Source organism: Rhinopithecus bieti, unplaced genomic scaffold (genome assembly GCF_001698545.2).
Source record: "Rhinopithecus bieti isolate Rb0 unplaced genomic scaffold, ASM169854v2 scaffold_30732, whole genome shotgun sequence".
NCBI classification, from domain to species: Eukaryota; Metazoa; Chordata; class Mammalia; order Primates; family Cercopithecidae; genus Rhinopithecus; species Rhinopithecus bieti.
The window spans coordinates 2,252,610-2,270,295 of NW_016814045.1; the positions used below are offsets into that span (position 1 = coordinate 2,252,610).

Genomic DNA, 17,686 nt, shown 5'->3' on the forward strand with positions numbered 1-17,686 from the left:
TTTTTGCAACAGCCCTGTTAAGCTGGTGTGGTTATTTTTATTTTACAGATGAAGAAACCAAGACTCAGAGAGGTAAAGTAACTAGCCCAAGGTCACACAGCCAGTATTTTGCTGACCTGGGGTTGAACACAGATCAGCTGCCTCTAGATCCTGTGATCATAATTGGCAGTATGATACTAATTCCTAGTACCTACACCATAGAGTAGATGCGAAGATTAAATGACAGCCAGGCACAGTGGCTCATACCTGTAATCCCAGCACTTTGGGAGGCTGAGGCAGGAGGATTGCTTGAGCCCAGGAACTTGAGACCAGTCTGGTCAATATAGCAAGACCCTGTCTCTACAAAAAATTAAAAAATTATCCAGGCACAGTGGTGGGTGCCTATAGTCCCAGCTACTCAGCAGGCTGAAGCAGGAGGATCTCTTGAACCCAGGAATTTGAGGCTGCAGTGAGCCAAGACTGCGCCACTGCACTTCAGCCTGGGTAACAGCATAAGACCTCATCTCTAAAAATAAACAAATAAGTAGAAAACAAAATAAACGAGAACATCTCTAGAGAGTGCTAAGCCTGGAACATGACAACGGCCACGTTTAGGAAAGACATCGTTTAGAAATTAGTACTTCCAACTCCTGTAATTCCACACGAAGCTCGTAGGATAGCCAAGTCCAGGCCCTTCTACCAGCTGGCGGTCTAGGGTATTTCTTTATGCAGCAGAAGGAGAAGCATCATGCCCCCCTACTAATCCTCTCCACTCTGGGGCCAAGCCTCTCATCTTCCCCACAGGGACAAGGTCTCCCCTCAGGCGGAAAGTAACTGTTCCGGCTTGTTGCTCTGAGGTGTCGGTGGTGACAGCCCCTTTTCTTTCTGAGGGACCCAGCAGGTCACTGTCTGGCACCAGGCTGCCACCCCCTGCCGGGCCTGGGCTGCACTGGCCGTCCTCTTAGTTCTGTGTGACCTGTCAGTGGGCTCTTTGAAATGGAGGTTGATGAGGAACAGAGCAGGGTAGATCAGGCAGCGGGAGAGGCCAGGAACAGCAGGCAGAGGGCAAGCATTTGGGGAAATCAGAGGCCAAGAGCAGAGGCCCCTGCTCTCTGTTGCCAGTGGTTTTTGTAACAGCAAAGTGGGGAGACAGCCGCAGCCAGGATAGAAATCCCCCAGGTATAAAAAACGTGGCTCTAGGCTAACAAGGGTGAGACTGTGCCAGAGAGGCCTGTCAGAGGCTGTCCAAGGTGGGAAATTTCTGATCAAATGAGATCATTCCCAGAGGCCCTTTCTGGGTTGAGAGTCAGCAGGGGCGGGGCAGGGAGAGGAAAAGAAGGAAGGGGAAAGAGAAAGAAAAAACAACTAAGAAATAAACATGTTTTCTGAAGCTACAGTATTTCTCTTCCTAAGTCCTGCAGCATTCAGAGGGTACCCATATATGGCTGTGACTGCTCCCAGCCCCCTGTGAAGAACCCAGAGCAGAAGTCAAGAGGCTTTGGAGGAGGCCAGGCGTGGTGGCTCACGACTGTAATCCCAGCACTTTAATTCCAGCACTGTAATCCCAGAAGTCAAGAGGCTTTGGGAGACCAAGGCGGATGGATGACTTGAGATCAGGAGTTCAAGACCAGCCTAGCCAACATGGTGAAACCGCATCTCTACTAAAAATATAAAAGTTAGCCAGGCATGGTGAAGGGCACCTGTAATCCCAGCTACTTGGGAGGCTGAGCCAGGAGAATCACTTGAACCCAGGAGGCAGAGGTTGCAGTGAGCCGAGATGGAGCCACTGCACTCCAGCCTGTGCAACAGAGCCAAGACTCTGCCAAAAAAAAAAAAAAGAGGCTTTGAGGTAAACAACCAACGTGTGAATCATGAATCACTTCTCCATCATTTACTAGCACTGTGACCTTGGGCAAGACCCTTAAGCTCTATGAACCTCAGTTTCTTTATCTGCAAAATGAGGATCATAGAACCCACCTCAAAGGGTTCTTGAGAGCATGACTGGATGCTGGCTGGATCAAAGTACAGGCTGAGAAAGCACAGAGGGGCTTAGGTGGTTGGCAGAGAGCCAGGCACTTAATTATAAACTTAAGTCAAAAGTGGAAACTGGATGAAGCTAGGAGCTGGGGCAGAGGGCTGACCAAAACATTCTGCAGCCCAGTTCCCAAAACATAAATCACCCTCTAATAGGTATGTAAATGGTTACTCTTAGTAACTGCCTTAGATAAAAGAGCTCATATATATATGCTTGTACAGACATGTCACATGTCATGGCAGAAGGTACAACAGGCTCCTGTGTGTTGGACACTCAGCATAACAGTCACATAACCTTACATGGCAGAGTTGTGTAGGATTTCATTCCAGAGTGCAGCAAACAGGGTCCAAAACCCAGTCCTACCACTTAAAAACAGGGTGGCCATAGGTGAGTTATTTAATCTCAAAGTCTCCCATTCCTCATCTGTAGACAATAATGTTAATAGCACCCAGGATTCTAGAGGTGACTTAATAAGGGGATGCATTTAAAGTACCTAGGCCAGGGCCAGGCACCCAGGAAGCTCCTCCTGAGCACCAACCACTGGTTCTCTTTAGACATGGTTGTCATTAATGTTCCATTGTCCTGCTGACCCTAGGATGTTGTCACCTAGCACAGGGTCCCCACTCTAAAATTCACTGGCCTTGGGAGACCATGGGAGCTGGAGGACAGAGGCTCTGAACTGAAGTGCTGGTAGTACCGATGTGGTTTGTGTTGGGCCTGATCACCCAAAGCCCTGCATTTTATAGGAAGTCAATCAAGGATGAGACTGCCACTTGTGCCTATTGAGTAGATAGAGGTATGGCTGGTCCTTCCAAGAACAAAGCCCCCAAACCTAGAGCACTGTGTTCTCATGAACTGTTTCCCAATGTGTATGGCACTAGATGCAATTGCAGGGAGAGGCTCGGAGCCAGAAGGGTCCATGGGTAGGAAATGCTGCGTGCTCCATGACAATATTAAAGACTCATAATATTGAGTCTTTATCCTTGTATCAAAGCCTCCAGGAAGTCCTGCTGTAAAGAAACCAATTTAACTTTGTTTAACTGACTCCAAAATTATATTTGACAGCATATCCTCCCCTCCCACCTCCACTTTTGTGTTTCAGGGAATGCATATTAACATCCAGCAGGAGACAGAGTTTGGAAAAGCTGTTGTAGCCCCTCAGCTGTACTACTGTGGATATTTGAAGGCTTTTTCTCGATCACTCAGAACAGGGGTCTCAAGCTTTAGTGAGCAAAATGATCATTCTTGAGAATCTTCTTTAAAATGCAGATTCCCGACCAGGCACTGTGGCTCACACCTGTCATCCCAGCACTTTGGGAGGCCAAGGCGGGTGAATCACCTGAGGTCAGGAGTTTGAGACCAGCCTGGCCAACATGGTGAAACCCTGTCTATACTAAAAATAAAAAAAATTTTTTTAAAAATTAGCCAGGTGTTGTGGCGGGCACCTGTAATCCCAGCTACTCAGGAGACTGAGACAGGAGAATCACTTAAACTTGGGAGGCAGAGGTTACAGTGAGCCGAGATGGCACCATTACACTCCAGCCTAGGCAACAAAAGTGAGACTCCATCTTAAAATCAAAAAAAAAAAAAAAAATGCAGGTTCCCAATATTTAGTCTAAGGAATTCGGTACGTCTGGGTTGATGGCATCTTAACATCATTCCAGAGCAGGTAGTCAGGGAGTACACCTTCAGCAAAACTGGTTTAAAGCTTAGCCACTGGAAATATGGTGCTCAGAGCAACAGCATAGACATCACCTGGGAGCTCATAAATAATGCAGGCTCCCAAACCCCACCTTAGGACACGGGATGAGAATCTACATTTTAACAAGATCCCTGAGTGATTGTGATGTTCATTAGAATTTGAGAAGCATTGGTTTCAAAGGTTTTTGTTGATGGCATTTGTTTTGGTTTTGTCCATTAGTTGTTGGTGAAAATCATTTTTTAAAATAACTGGACAAACACTATAAGCCCCTTGTCAAACATTTCCCGCAGTGGCTTCAAGGTACAGTCTATTAAAGAGAGGTCTTACCTGAATCAGATTTCTGCCTTTGGTAGCAGAGCCTTGATTTGCTTAAGCAACCCTTGCTTTTTTTCCCACATCCATCGTAAAGAGTAGAAAAGCCAGCAAACAGCTTTCACTGGGGCCTCTACTCTGCCAGATCTCTGGTCAGACATGATTCATCTTCCATGGCTAAGTCATAAGAAAGGCCAGAAGGTGCTTTGGTACAATGATCTCTGGACTTGGAAGTCAGAGTCTGACCAAAAGAACTGGCAAGAAGTAGGAGGAAAACTCTTCCAACAGGTCTTCAGAAGGAGCACAAATACAGTTTTCTTCTTTTTTCTCGTCTTTTTTTTTTTTTTTTTTTTTTTTTTTTTTTTTTTTTGAGACAGAGTCTCACTTTGTCGTCTAGGCTGAAGGGGAGTGGCATGATCTCAGCTCACTGCAACCTCCACCTCCCGAGTTCAAGCAATTCTTCTGCCTCAGTCTCCTGAATAGCTGGGACTACAGGTGTGCACCACTATGCCTGGCTGATCTTTGTGTTTTTAGTAAAGACAGGGTTTCACCATGTTGGTCAGGCTGGTCTCGAACTCCCAACCTCAGGTGATCCACCTGCCTCAGCTGCCCAAAGTGCTGGGATTACAGACGTGGGCCACCGCACCCGGCCCAGTTTTACTTCTTGCAATATTTGAGAATGGCCATTGCTCTGTGCATGGAAGCAGGATGCCTGAGGAGCAATGGTTCATCAGGCAGCCAGGGTATTAATGGCAGGTGAAACCTTCCAAACGAGCACCCTGTCAGACAATCCATTGCTATAAAAGGTTGGCAATGCAGGAGACCTTACAGAGGCAATGAAGAACTAATCTCGTATTGCCAGGTTAAATCAAATCAGCCTTGCCCGTTCCTTTCACTTCTTAGTTACATCAAGCCCAAATACTTTCAATTATCCTCACTTCCACCTTGTCAGCAGACGTAGGATAAAATGCAAATGGAACAGTACCTTTCTCTCGTGGAGAGCAGGAAATATCATTAAGAATAACCTTCATGTATTGAGCTCTTCCTCTGTCTTAAGTGCTATACATTCATCTCATTTCACATGCACCTTCTTAGAGCACCTCTTTGCATTTCAGTGTAGTCGGCATTATTAAGTCCATTCTATAGATTGGAAAACTGAGCCTCAGGAGTTCAGTCACTTGCCCAAGATGGCACAGCTGATGAATAATAGACCAGGTGTTAAAGCCAGAACATTCTAATTCTAAAGCCTATGTTCGTTTGCTATTTTTCAAACTGAGCCAAAAGCCTGTACCACCCTGGGCAAATGGGGCAGAGCAGGGACCAAGCATTGCATCTCAGCGGGCCCTGAGCTTTGGGGTGGCTCCCTTGAAATTTTCTAAGTAGCTCCCCCAGTATCAGGGACTGGCCAGGGTCAGCAATGCTAACTGGGAGGAGCACCCCAGTCCAGACCAGGACTCATGTGAACCCTGATCCCTGTTGCTCCCCTTCAGGGTGCTCTTTGACCCTCTAACACCCCTCATCCCCACTCCTGTGCATGTAGGGTCAAAAAGATGCCCCAGATTGTTTTGGGATTTGCATCTGTGGGATATCCTAAGGCCCAATGGCCAGTCCCAGTTCCAGGTGGCAGCCTAGCAAGCACTGGCCGGAGGACTATTTCTTTTACAAATCAAGTTTCCAGAATGGTGCTGACCTGCTGGTTTGGGGTGACTCAAATTGTTTATATAGCCGGGGGTCTAGCAAAAAAAAAAAAAAAAAAAAAAAAGCCCTTTGACCGGGCTGCTACACACCTTAGGCATGCCCTGCAGGAGTTTACCTCAAAACAAACTAACTCCCAGGGCAAAACCAATCCTGTGGTTGCCCTCTTTTTACTCAGGAAACTTTCCATCTCTAACTTAAATTCAGCAGGAGCCTTTGGCCTTTGCCAACCAGCAGTAAGTGCCCTCCAGGACCCCTACACCTTCTTCTTTTCCATCACAAACAACCAGATTTCATCTTCCTTGCCCCAACTTATAGCTTCTTCCCTCCTTTTTATTGCTGCATTAATTTTTCACCTCCTCATCAGTGTTAGCTGATCTCAAAAATGACCCTGAGTTACTGGGTTCACCACCTGACTACCCAGACTTTTCTTAGGGAAGTGACAGCTTGGCAAGCACCTAGCTCTGTATAGGTAAACAAACCTATATGGTGCCAAGAAGACTCAAAAAGAAAGGAAAAAAAAAACATAGAAATGACTCAGAAGCACTTAGTAGGTGACAAGGTGCTCACAACTGTTGTGAGGACCTTTTGTGGATTACCTCTGTTGATCCTCCGAGCACTCCTGTGGGTATAATCATCACTGCCCTCACTTTGTCAATTTACCTGGGGAGCCAGGTGACTAAAATGAAGATCAAGAGCGTGCCCACTGCCCAGAAAGTTTCCCTGTGCCCTTTCCCAACTAATACCTCCTCATGAAGGTAACTACAATTTCTAACTTTCTATCATCACTGATTAACTTTGCCTGTTCTTGAACATCCTATCGATGGGTCAGAGAGTACTCTTCAAAGCTCATGTTTTTAACCAATCCACTCTATGGCCTCCTGGCCCAATGAGTAGGAAAGGTAGACTTGGTGGTTGGTGGTACCTCTGTGAAACCATGACTACAAAGAGTGCAGCTTATTTTTAAATCTGAGCGTCTGACCAGTCCCCAACCAGCAGCTGTGTGCAGACACTAGCAGAGTCATCCACAGCACCTGCAGTGATTTGTTAGAGTCCATCTCTACAACTCTGTCACAAAATGAAACTTAGAAAAGTAAATGTAGGTGTTCCTCTGGAGTCTTTAATACCTAAGAAAGCCGTGGAGTTCATGCAGGTTGCAGAGAGACTCACTTGCAAACCAAGCAACAGGGAGACAAGTTGAACAGAATGCTTCCATTCAAATTCTCTATAAGCTGCCCAGAAGATCAAAGAAGAAAATAAGTGAAATCAACATCGTCTCATTCCTGGAGCCATTTTCTGTGAGAATGATGATGCAAGAACTCACACAGCCTCCTCCAGGCAGAAAGGTGTGCATGGTTCAGCCAGCTCTGAAGGATCCAGATGCTTCTGGTGTGGTTGCTTTACAGCCTCTCCATCGACACAGGGCCTCTTTCCTCCTGAGTGTAGCTTTACTAGTAAGCGTTTAATGAAGGCTTTGAGCTTAAATCTCTTCACTGGTTAGGAGCTCCTTTTAAAATCCAGCAGAGTACACTAGACAGGGGATTGAAACGGCAGACAAAAACCTATAGCCAGCACAAAAGTAAGTGCCACCTTGTGCCAATGGTAAACAGCTAACAGGGGATTGTGTCTCACAGGTAAATAGTGTGGTCCTCTGCAGCCTACAATGCCAGGAACAAATTCCCAGGCATCTGGTTTCTCATGCTGATTCCTCTTCAGATGTTCATTTCAACCAGCCACATTCTTTCCCAGCTGTAGGAGTAGACAGGCTTTCAGAAGTGATGAAATCTCACAGCTGCCCACACTTTCCCCTGTTGATGGGTGTCCACTGCCTTGTCTTCAGACTTCCTTGGGGAAGGAAGTGTCACCCTCCTAATAATGAAGACAAAGGGTGATAATCTCATCTGTTGCCTTTCTCTACTTTTTATTCATAGCTGTTTCTTAGCCACTTGGATATTCACCTTCTCTAAGCCTCAGTTGCATCCTCTGTAGGTGGGTATAGAGTGGGTGGCATGGTGATAATGGTGCTAAGACAGTGTACTGAGCACTCATTATATGACACTGCTCTGAGTACTGTACAGGCAATAGCTGCTTTAACCCTCCCAGCAGCACTATCTACCACCACCATCATCATCATCATCATCATCATCATCATCATCATCATCTCCATTTTATACATGAGGGAAACTGAAGCACAGAGCAGTTAATTGCCCATGGTCAACAGCTAGGTAATAGCCAATCTGAGATTCAAACCCAGACACCCTGTTCTATAATCTGACATTTAAGAGTTACATTATTCTGCTTTGCAGGATTTCTGTGAACCTTTAAACAAAAAATATATGTAAATTCTGCTCAATCTATAGCATTTGTTATTACTATTATTATTATTAACCTATCACTATTTGGAAATAAAGTATTTTTGCCAAGATTCAACCAGCCCATAGTCTATACCAGTAAATGACTCTAAATATAAGGGAATATTAATTTCATTTACTTTTGCATCCGTTTTTCTAAAATGAAAAGTTGAAGACTTCAGGGAGTTTCTGGTTATAGTTATAGTTCATTGGACGTATACTATATACCAGACTGACATATATATACACACACACACACACATTTGAATTTATATATATATAAATTTATTTATTCTCCATCACATAACCCTATGACATATGTGCAACTATAACTCAGTTTTGAAGGCAAGGAAACCGCAACTCAGCAAGGCTGATTACCTTTCCAAGCTCACACAGCCAGGGAACTAGCAGAGATGAGCTTCAAACCCAAATCCATCTGATTCCAGAGGCCAGTCTCTCACCTCTGGTGCTGTATAGACTTTTTGGCTTTTTATCTTGGGACTTCTAATCCAAGGGTTTCGATTCAGCATTAACGAACCTGTTTCACGTTGCCAGAACTGTTATGGAAGAATCTCTTTGATTTGCTTTATCAAAAGCAATAAATAGAATGCCTTGGTATCATTCCCAGAAAGTTTCTCCGTGATCACATTTCTCTGAAATTGTCATTACAATTAGCTTACGACGTGTGTGAGGAGAATAGAGCCAGAGCTGTGATTTAGTGTCCGTTCTGACAGAAAACACCTAGATAATTCTTTTTGGCCCCGTTTCACTGAGTGAAGTAAGATTAAGCAGACATGATCCCCCGCCCGCAGCATGGGCTGATCAGGAAGGCCTAAGTCGCTTTCCCATAACCGCTGAATCAGTATTGGGTCCTTTTTGAGGACTCTGCAAACCTCTCCCACCATCCTCACCCCTTCCCCAGGAAAAGTCAACCAGACTAACAAATAAGTAGGTAGATAAATAAATAAAGAAATCATCCAATGTCATAAGAGGGCCGGGCCGCTTTCCCTCTGCTGTTGAATGGAGACATCGGCCACCTCTCAGGTCCTGAACTGGCAATTCAGAACAGTTTGATTGCCTGCTTGATTGTTTGCGAGATAACTGCAAGATTGTCAGTGACAGGGTAATTTACTGAAGATTGCAATGTCAGACTCCATCCAAGGGGCTTGCTGGCATAAAGACGCGATTCTCATGACTGACAGGCCACTGGGAGATTGGAGTGCCAATTTAAAGTTCACAGTGTCGTCTGAAAGTGTTTGGCGGCAGCAGCCCATAATCACGCAGCATGATGAGGTCATTATAGGCACAACGTAGCTCCTACTTAATAACGGGTAGAACCCCAAATGCACAATCTCTGGAGCAGGTAAATGTAAATATGTAGGAGGAAATCATTTGTATACCATTTTTTTTCTGTTTTGGCATTTGTCATCTGCTATTGCTGATGTGTTTAGGCCATCTCCTGCCAGACAGGCCCTTGAATCAAAAGCCCAGAATCAACAAAACAGTGGGGAAATTTGAGGTTCACAGTTCTGAAGAAGTCACAAGCCCAGAAAGAGTGACAGGCTGGAGGGGGAGGGGGAGGCAAATGTTCAGCACTTAATAGGAAAACTGTCTTAAGTTATTCTTTGAGACCAAAGAGGTCTTCAAGGCAGTTACATGGAGCAGGTGGTGAATGGGTTGGAGGGGAGGAAACACTTCCCCAGCTTCGGGAGGGAAAGGCCACCAGAGATGGATGGTACTTCTAATCAGAAGAGGCTGGTGACCTTAAAGAAACCTGTAGTGCTAACAGCAGTGGGTTTCTTCTCACCTGAGGAGCTTCTTGTGGCTGCTGAATGAAGCCCTGCCAGCCTATCTCAGCAGGTTATTTTTTAAATCTGAAACAGGCATTCCATGGTAGAGCCCTTCTGTCTAGTGAAGGCAGCCCATGGAAGGTGATGTTCAAGGCAGAATTCTAAGCACTTTTTTTCTTATTTTTCTTATTCTGCCAATGGCCCTCCAGACTGGACAGCCTGAATGTGGATCTGAAACAATGCCTGAATATCATCCTGCTACTAAGATACAATCTCTAGTGCTGTTTCTAGGGTCTGAGGTTTGCCAGGCTCCGTGGAGCTGGGGAGTGTCTGATTCACCTAGCACATCAGCCCGAGATGTTCAGAGCCTTGATTTCGAAAGTCTCTCAATTTAAAGTGTGCATGCCTGCTCACCCTCCTGTGTCTGCATTTCTAGGAAATTGTGTAAATCTAAATGTGTTACGAGGCACATGAGCAACATTCGCCCATGTGGAAAATGAGAGGCTAGTTTTAGTAATTTAAAGCCAAGCAAAACATGCAACCTCCTAATTTGTTTGTTTGCTAAAAGGAAAGTAATGCATTAAAATAATTGCACATTAATTGCTAAATTACAGTGGAACTTTGGTGAAATTACATATTTCATTTTCATTAGCGGAACCAAATGAAAAGAGTAATGCCAAAAAATTACATTGTAGTAAATTTAAAGCACCCAGCCAGGCCTCTGATTCAGCGTTCCAGTACAAGTGTTTGTCAAGGCACAGCCCAGGGTTTGAGTGCATGTTTCCATGATTCTAATTATGGTCCCAAAAAATGCCTTGCTATCAAATCCAGGAGGTGCAAGCAAGTTATCCTCCAAGATTCTGCACTGTGTGTTCAATCAGCTCCCAGCCGAGTGAATAAGGATTGGCTAATGAATTCGTTCTTATCAGAAATTCCAAGGAGCAAACACTGCCCTAAACATTCCCATCTTCAGCCCTCATAGACATGTGAGGAATGGGAAGCAGTCATTTTATTCATTCAACAAACGTCTGTTGAGTGCCCAATTCTGTACTTGGTACTAAGAGAGGAAGGAATATAAAATTAATAAGACATCATTCTTCTCTTCAAAGAGCTCATTTTCCAGATAGGGAGGCGAGCATTAAGAGGTCATTAATTCTAGTGTAAGAAAGTTGGCATTAACAATGGTTTTTAAATTGTATTGTGCATTAGAATCACCTGAGAATCATATTTAAAATGCAGATTCCAGGGCCTGCTCCTGGAGGCTCTCCCTGAGGAGATGTGGGGTGGGCCATTTATTCTTCCTGCAGGCTTCTGATGCAGAATGCTTCTTTGAGAACCTCTGATTCACGGATGTACAGAACAGGGGTTCCTAACTGTCTTGGTCAGTTTGGGCTGCCACAACAAAAATACCATAGACTGGAAGGCTTAAACAACAAACATTTATTTCTCACAGTCTTGGAGGATGGGAAGTCCAAGATCAAGGCACCAGCAGATTCAGTGTCTGGTGAGGCCCTGACTCTTGATTGATAGACTACAGTCTTCTTGCTGTGTCCACACATGGCAGAAAGAGTACTAAAGTGCTCTCTGGGGTCTCATTTATAAGGACACTCATCCATTTGTAAGAGTTCCACCCTCATGACTTAATTACCTCCCAAAAGCCCCGCTCCTAATACCATCACATTGGGAGTTAAGTTTTCAACATATGAACTTTGAAGGATCACAGACATTCAGTTTGTAGCAATAACCTGGCCAGGGGCATCATCTAGAAGGCTTCCTGGAAGAAGAGGCCACACCTAAACTTGATCTTAAAGGATGAGTCAGTCCTGTCAGTTTCCCCCACTCTACCATGAGCTCCTTAAAGACAGTCTCCATGGTTCTTTGCTGTCTCTCTTGTTGCCAGCACATGGACACCACTCAAATATTTGTTGAATGGTGGATGAGTAAATAGGAATCAGGCCAGGTAAAGGGATGGAGGCACAGGACTCTAGGCAAGTACATAAGAATGTTCCGAGTCCTAAGGGCATACAGGAAGACAGAACCAGAAACTACTGTGGAAACTGAGGGCTTAATTTCCAGATTTCCAAGCCAAAGCTGTTTCTCCACATTTCCTAGAAAATGTAAAACTCACAGCACCTGGGTTTCTAATTGGTCAGCAGTTCCCTTCCTGGCTTAGAGGGAGTGGGATAGAATACTTTTCTCCATTAAAGTGAGATTTAAGGAATTCCATGCATTTGAGGTTTTTTTAATTTGATAAAAAAAAAATGTATTTCTAATAGAGACAGGGTCTCACTATGTTGCCCAGGTTGGTCTCAAACTCCTGGGCTCAATCAATCCTTCTCTTTCAGTCTCCCAGAGTGCTAGGATTGCAGGTATGAGTTACCATGCCCAGCCAGAAATGCCATGCATTTTGATTTCTTATGTACCCATTAGCACAGACCCCTGGGAACTGGCTGTGGGTAATTAACTGTGCTGTGTTGTTTAAAAGCAAAGTTTTTGTTTTTATTTTCCCACTCAAATAATACTTGTTCATAGTAGAAAAAAAGTAGAAATTCCAGAAAAGCACAATAAAGAAGAGAAACACACTAATCTGCTACATGAGGATAACCATTCGTCAACATTTTAAATTATTTCCTTTCAGTCTTTTGTTTTCTATGTGTATAGATTGGAATTGGATGAGGCTTGCTGTGTGAAACCTGCCACCTCAGGCCCTTGGGTACGTTTGACGCTGCTCATGCCTGTGCTGGTAACAAAAGTGTTAGTGTCTCCAAACAGCTTTATGCCATGAAATCCGCTGACTCTGGCTCTGCCTCTGCCCTTCCAGATGGCCTGGTGGATTGCCTGGACCCTGACTGCTGCCTGCAGTCAGCCTGTCAGAACAGCCTGCTCTGCCGGGGGTCCCGGGACCCACTGGACATCATTCAGCAGGGCCAGACGGATTGGCCCGCGGTGAAGTCCTTCTATGACCGTATCAAGCTCTTGGCAGGCAAGGATAGCACCCACATCATTCCTGGAGAGAACCCTTTCAACAGCAGGTAGGCACCCTCTGTCCCTGCAAGCCGCTGAAGTCACTGATTTTCTTCCTGTTGGAGCCAGAGGAAGTGCTCCAGCTTTCCTGGGGACCCAATTGGCCTGGAATCTGCCCCTCTAGAGGCACCTCCCTCCAAGGGGGCCTCAGAGAAGTGCCCTTTCCTCACTTTGTGTTGGGCTCCAGAACAGAGCCCTAGTGTCTTTGCAGGATATCACCATCTTTAACCCAGAATCTGCTGGAGAAACCTGTTGATTCCCCGGTTTTTAGATCATTTTTAAAATCTGTTATTTTATGATGTTATTGTCATTATATTAAATCTCCCTTTATAATGCCTCTGATAGTGGCTTTTGTTCAAGCATTGCTGAAATAGTTCATTCAACAGAGGATTTTTAAAAGCTGTTATTAACTTGATAACATAGCCTATCATTCAGTGGCATCTTAGAGTCAAGATGATGCCAGTTGCAAGGATTTATTGAGCACCTAGGATGAGGCAGAGACTTTGTGTAGATTATCTCTAATCCACACAATAATTCCATGTATTGCCTCTCCAGATTACCTACTGCGTGCAAGGCATTGTGCCACTGCATTTCACCCTTCATTCTCTCCAGTGTATTATTGCTCTTAGTTGCTAATTTGAGGCTTATGAATATTCTAGGGTCAAGTTATAGATTCATTTTGCCTTCAACTTCACCCTAGGACAAGTTAGAACTGTGCTCCTGGAGAAGAAAGCAAGGGGAAGGTTTGTCTTGGAGACACTTCCCCACCATCCCATCCCCTCCTCTTTTCTATGCACTATGTATGATTCTGAGGGTAGAGAGGAGGGGTAGGAGAGGCTAGGGATCTTCTTATGGCTTGGCCATGCTTCATCTCCCTCTCAATTTGTCTGGGTCCAGATGTCGATGGTGTATGCTGATGCAAGAAGGAGGGGCATGGTCTACTTGGGGATGCCCCATCCCATCTCTGTGGTCCTTCACATCAAGAAATAAACACTGCTGGTCAGGTCCTTTTTCACAAAACTTCTAGGTACTAGGAACTTGGGTAGGATGGTCCTGGCCCCTTTGCAGCCCTGACGACCCCCATTGTGCCATCTTTCTCTTATTTCTCTTTATCCTCATTCAGATAGGCCCAGGAGCAACTCTGGAAGTATGCTACTTCTCTCAGCTTCCAAGCAGGGAAGAAATACCAGACTTCCCTTCTAACAGAAGCCCCTAACTTTATAAGTGATTATCTGGGAGCCCCCCTCATGAGCCTTTCATCGGTCCTGGACTCCGACTCAGCCCCCCAGCCAAGAGAGCCCTGTGAGGGTGGGACGGGGAAGAGATGGGTGGCAGCACAGCTAATTCTACAGCCTGTTAGAGCTCTCTGGAAAGTTGGAGAGCCCCAATTCCTGCAGCTCCTTTGAATATGAGTGTCTTAACAAGGTCACCTTAGGCCAACAACTTTTGCTTCTCTCTGTTCTCATTTTACTAAAATAAAATAGAAAAGAAATAATAGAAAAGTAAAATAATCTCAGCCCTCCTCTATTTCAGCCCTGACACCTCCTAGCGATATCTTGTTGGGCTCATAAACCTCATTTTCTTGATTAATAAAATTAGGATAATACTATTAAATATGTAAAAGTTGATCAGATGAATTGGGTCATTCTTGTCATACCCAACTAAAGCAGAGTCAAGAAACCAGGAAGGAAAAGCACTCTGGGCACATAACATTGCCCTAGAAATGTAATTCTCCCCAGGCCTGGCTACTGAAACTGCCTGCTGTAACCTGAAACCAGTTATCTAATAGTGACTGAAACAACCTACTATGACTCTAAGACTAGTTGTACCCACCACCATCATTTACCAGTCAGAACACACCAGATCGCCAAAACTTTACCAGTCCCAGTTAACGTTCTCTCAAAAGAGTAACATTTCTCCTTATAAAACCTCCAAACTTCTCTTTGTTCTTCAGACATCCTGAAGACTACCCCATGCATATGCCCTGAATTGCAATTCTTGCTTCCCAAATAAAATGTTTTAAATTTAGAGATTCATCTTTCTATTTTATTTGACTTTAACATATACTATGCACAATATTATTACTGTTTCTTTTAGTAGAAGAATCTCTCAAGAAAATTAAAAAAAAACCCGCAGATCTCTGATAAATAAAAAGTATTTACTCCACTTGTTAAATCCTAGTTCTAGAACAGATTCTGTAAGTATACTTCCTTTTAATTATGAACATAATTCACCTTGCTAGAGACCTGTGACTGGGCAGAGCTTGCACTGGGCCATAAGCATTTCAGTGGGGTTTGTAGTTTGCTTATACTGAAAATGCATGCTCTGAAGGCCTGTGCATCCTCTGAAGGTCTGTTTCAATCTGCTTCCTCATTAACCTCTCATTGTTTCTACCCTAAATCCAGTCATTTCCTGATGTTCTCCCTTTCACGCTTTCTTCACCTGGCCCTTCTAATTTCATCTTATTCTCCTCATCAATGGTTCCCACTTCCAGAAGGCACCTTGAGCTAGAGCCAAAATACAGGTGAACAGTCAGGAACCCCAGCATATTTGGTACACTATGCCAGCCCAGGAGACCTGAAAGAAAGTTGCTTTAGAGAAAGCCTTTCTGAAGCTTTGAATGTAAACAATAAATGGCACCACCCAAATGAGCCCGGGCTCTCCAGCTGTCTGCATGGATACATAATTCAGAAATATGAAATGTAACTCCAAGACATAGGTTGAAGTTCAGTAAGCATGTGAATTCCAGCACATTATCATCTGACAAATAACGAAGGACAAAGCTAGGAGTAAAAAAGAACTTGAAAATTCAAGACTTCTAAAAAGGCGTTCCCCTAGATAATGGCATACAAAAATAACTGAAATGCCTTGACTCCACCACTATAATTTATAGAGCAGATCTCACTATCTAGATAATGTGATAATTGTTACACATCAATAATCATAAATAGAAATGAACTGATCGTATGTCTTAGCTGAATCTTTTCTGCAAATTGACTGCCTGGAAATGATAGGAAGCCAGCAGCAAGGAAGAATTTGAAAAATAGAGGATAGAAATCACAGGCAGCACTACTCCTGTTATTCCTATGGCACGCTGCAAAGCCTTCTGCTACAGGAATGATTTAAAAGAAATAGCGGTTGTAGAAAAAAGGAAGGGTGGGGGGACTCCACCGAGGAATGTATTTTCAATTCTGTTTTCTTATCATGAGCACTGTGTACCTTGTGGTCGTCAACACACATCACTGATTTTAAAATAGTGTCTGGTAAGGTCTTAAAGAAATCTTAGTCCGAGCTAAGATAAGAAAATGGAATTGAACAAAAGGATTATTTTCATAAATTAGTTTTCCACTTTAAAAGAGTCTAGCATTGTGGTTAAAACCAGCTAAAAATGACATTCATTTGTTAGGCAGCCAGTAGCAGACAATTAGAGCTGTCAGTGGAACAGTCTAAACACTCCTGAGATCATCAAAGGGTTGGAGTTGAACAGCTGGGGGTATTGCTAATAAAAAGAGAGATACGAGAGACAGCATCCCTCCGGTTTTCAGGACAACTGGGAATGCAAAAGTAAGTGCATTCCAAAAATCGAGCCGACTTTGACAAGGTTCTGGCAAAGGACGGGTCAGTTGATCACCTAGTTCGGAAACTGGGAGTGTGTCCAGGACCCTGGGAGCCTGAGAACCTCTCTTCTTTTGCCAAATTGCCCAGTCGGCTGGGGGCTCGGTGCAGAAATGGAGCTTGTCATTGTCCCATTTCTCTGTGAAGTCAAGAGAATTCAGATGAGAGGAGACATGCGCGTTCTCCCTCCATGGACTTTGAGCAGAATATTGTAGCATCTCTTTGGCTTTATAGGACTTTCCCAGGGGTAGCTGGTTGGAAACCAGGATTTGTGGGAAAGTTCTAGTTACTGTGCCTGGAAAGAGAGAGATGTTCTGTAACACTGGAAATAAATTGGTAGGATTTCAAAACCCTTCAAGATAGCAGGAACTTGACATGAGAGAAATATGTAGTAACATAGAATCCAGAATCCAATATATTCCTAGCAGAAATGTGTATATTTATTGAATGTGTGTATTGAAGGGTTTTGCTATATGTATCTCCAAAGTCCTCTTTTCTTCAGACCCTCATGGATTATGAGACATTTTGCTCTTAGAGGGCAGCAAAAGACAATGCATATGTATTTCCCAGCCATAAAACTCTCTGTGCTCCCCTCTACCCCCTCTGACATTCTGGCCACTAGAAGAGTAACATGGCCATCCTCCAAAGCTAAAAGATGGAAATAAGTAGCCAGCTGTGGAAGCTCTCACCCAAGTATGGCACTCTTGGTGCCAGGCTAAGGAGCACCTGGGAATGGTGAGGGACAACCTGAAGCTCAAGCCAAACAAAAACCAAACAGTGTCAAGAAATAGAGCAAGGCCAAGAGTGGAAGGCGGGTGCCCAGGAGACCCCATGGCCCAGCTCGGTGACAGGAGATGCTGCCCACGGATTTCACCCCAAAATGTCACTAGTGTGGTTGTGGGAAACCAGAAGTTAATGTTGGAAGCCTTCTTCTTGCCTGAGGGACCAGATGAGGATGAGGGAGCAGAGGCAGTGGGGAATTGTCTCTTTGTTCTCCTTCATGTGGCTCAAAGACCTCTGTTTTTTTCTTTCTCAGCTTGGTTTCTCTCATCCGAGGCCAAGTAGTAACTACAGATGGAACTCCCCTGGTCGGTGTGAACGTGTCTTTTGTCAAGTACCCAAAATACGGCTACACCATCACCCGCCAGGATGGCACGTAAGTAGGGGCTCGGACCTACTCAGC

At 44.4% G+C, this 17,686-nt stretch overlaps 1 protein-coding gene across 1 annotated transcript in view; it reads left to right on the top strand.

The window, feature by feature from the left end:
* Window positions 1–17,686, top strand: part of TENM2 (teneurin transmembrane protein 2) — a 1,242,216-nt gene that overhangs the window by 1,156,159 nt on the left and 68,371 nt on the right. The window contains 2 exon segments of the mRNA XM_017849440.1: window positions 12,686–12,896; window positions 17,540–17,659. Of these exon segments, the coding sequence (XP_017704929.1) occupies window positions 12,686–12,896; window positions 17,540–17,659 (331 nt within the window).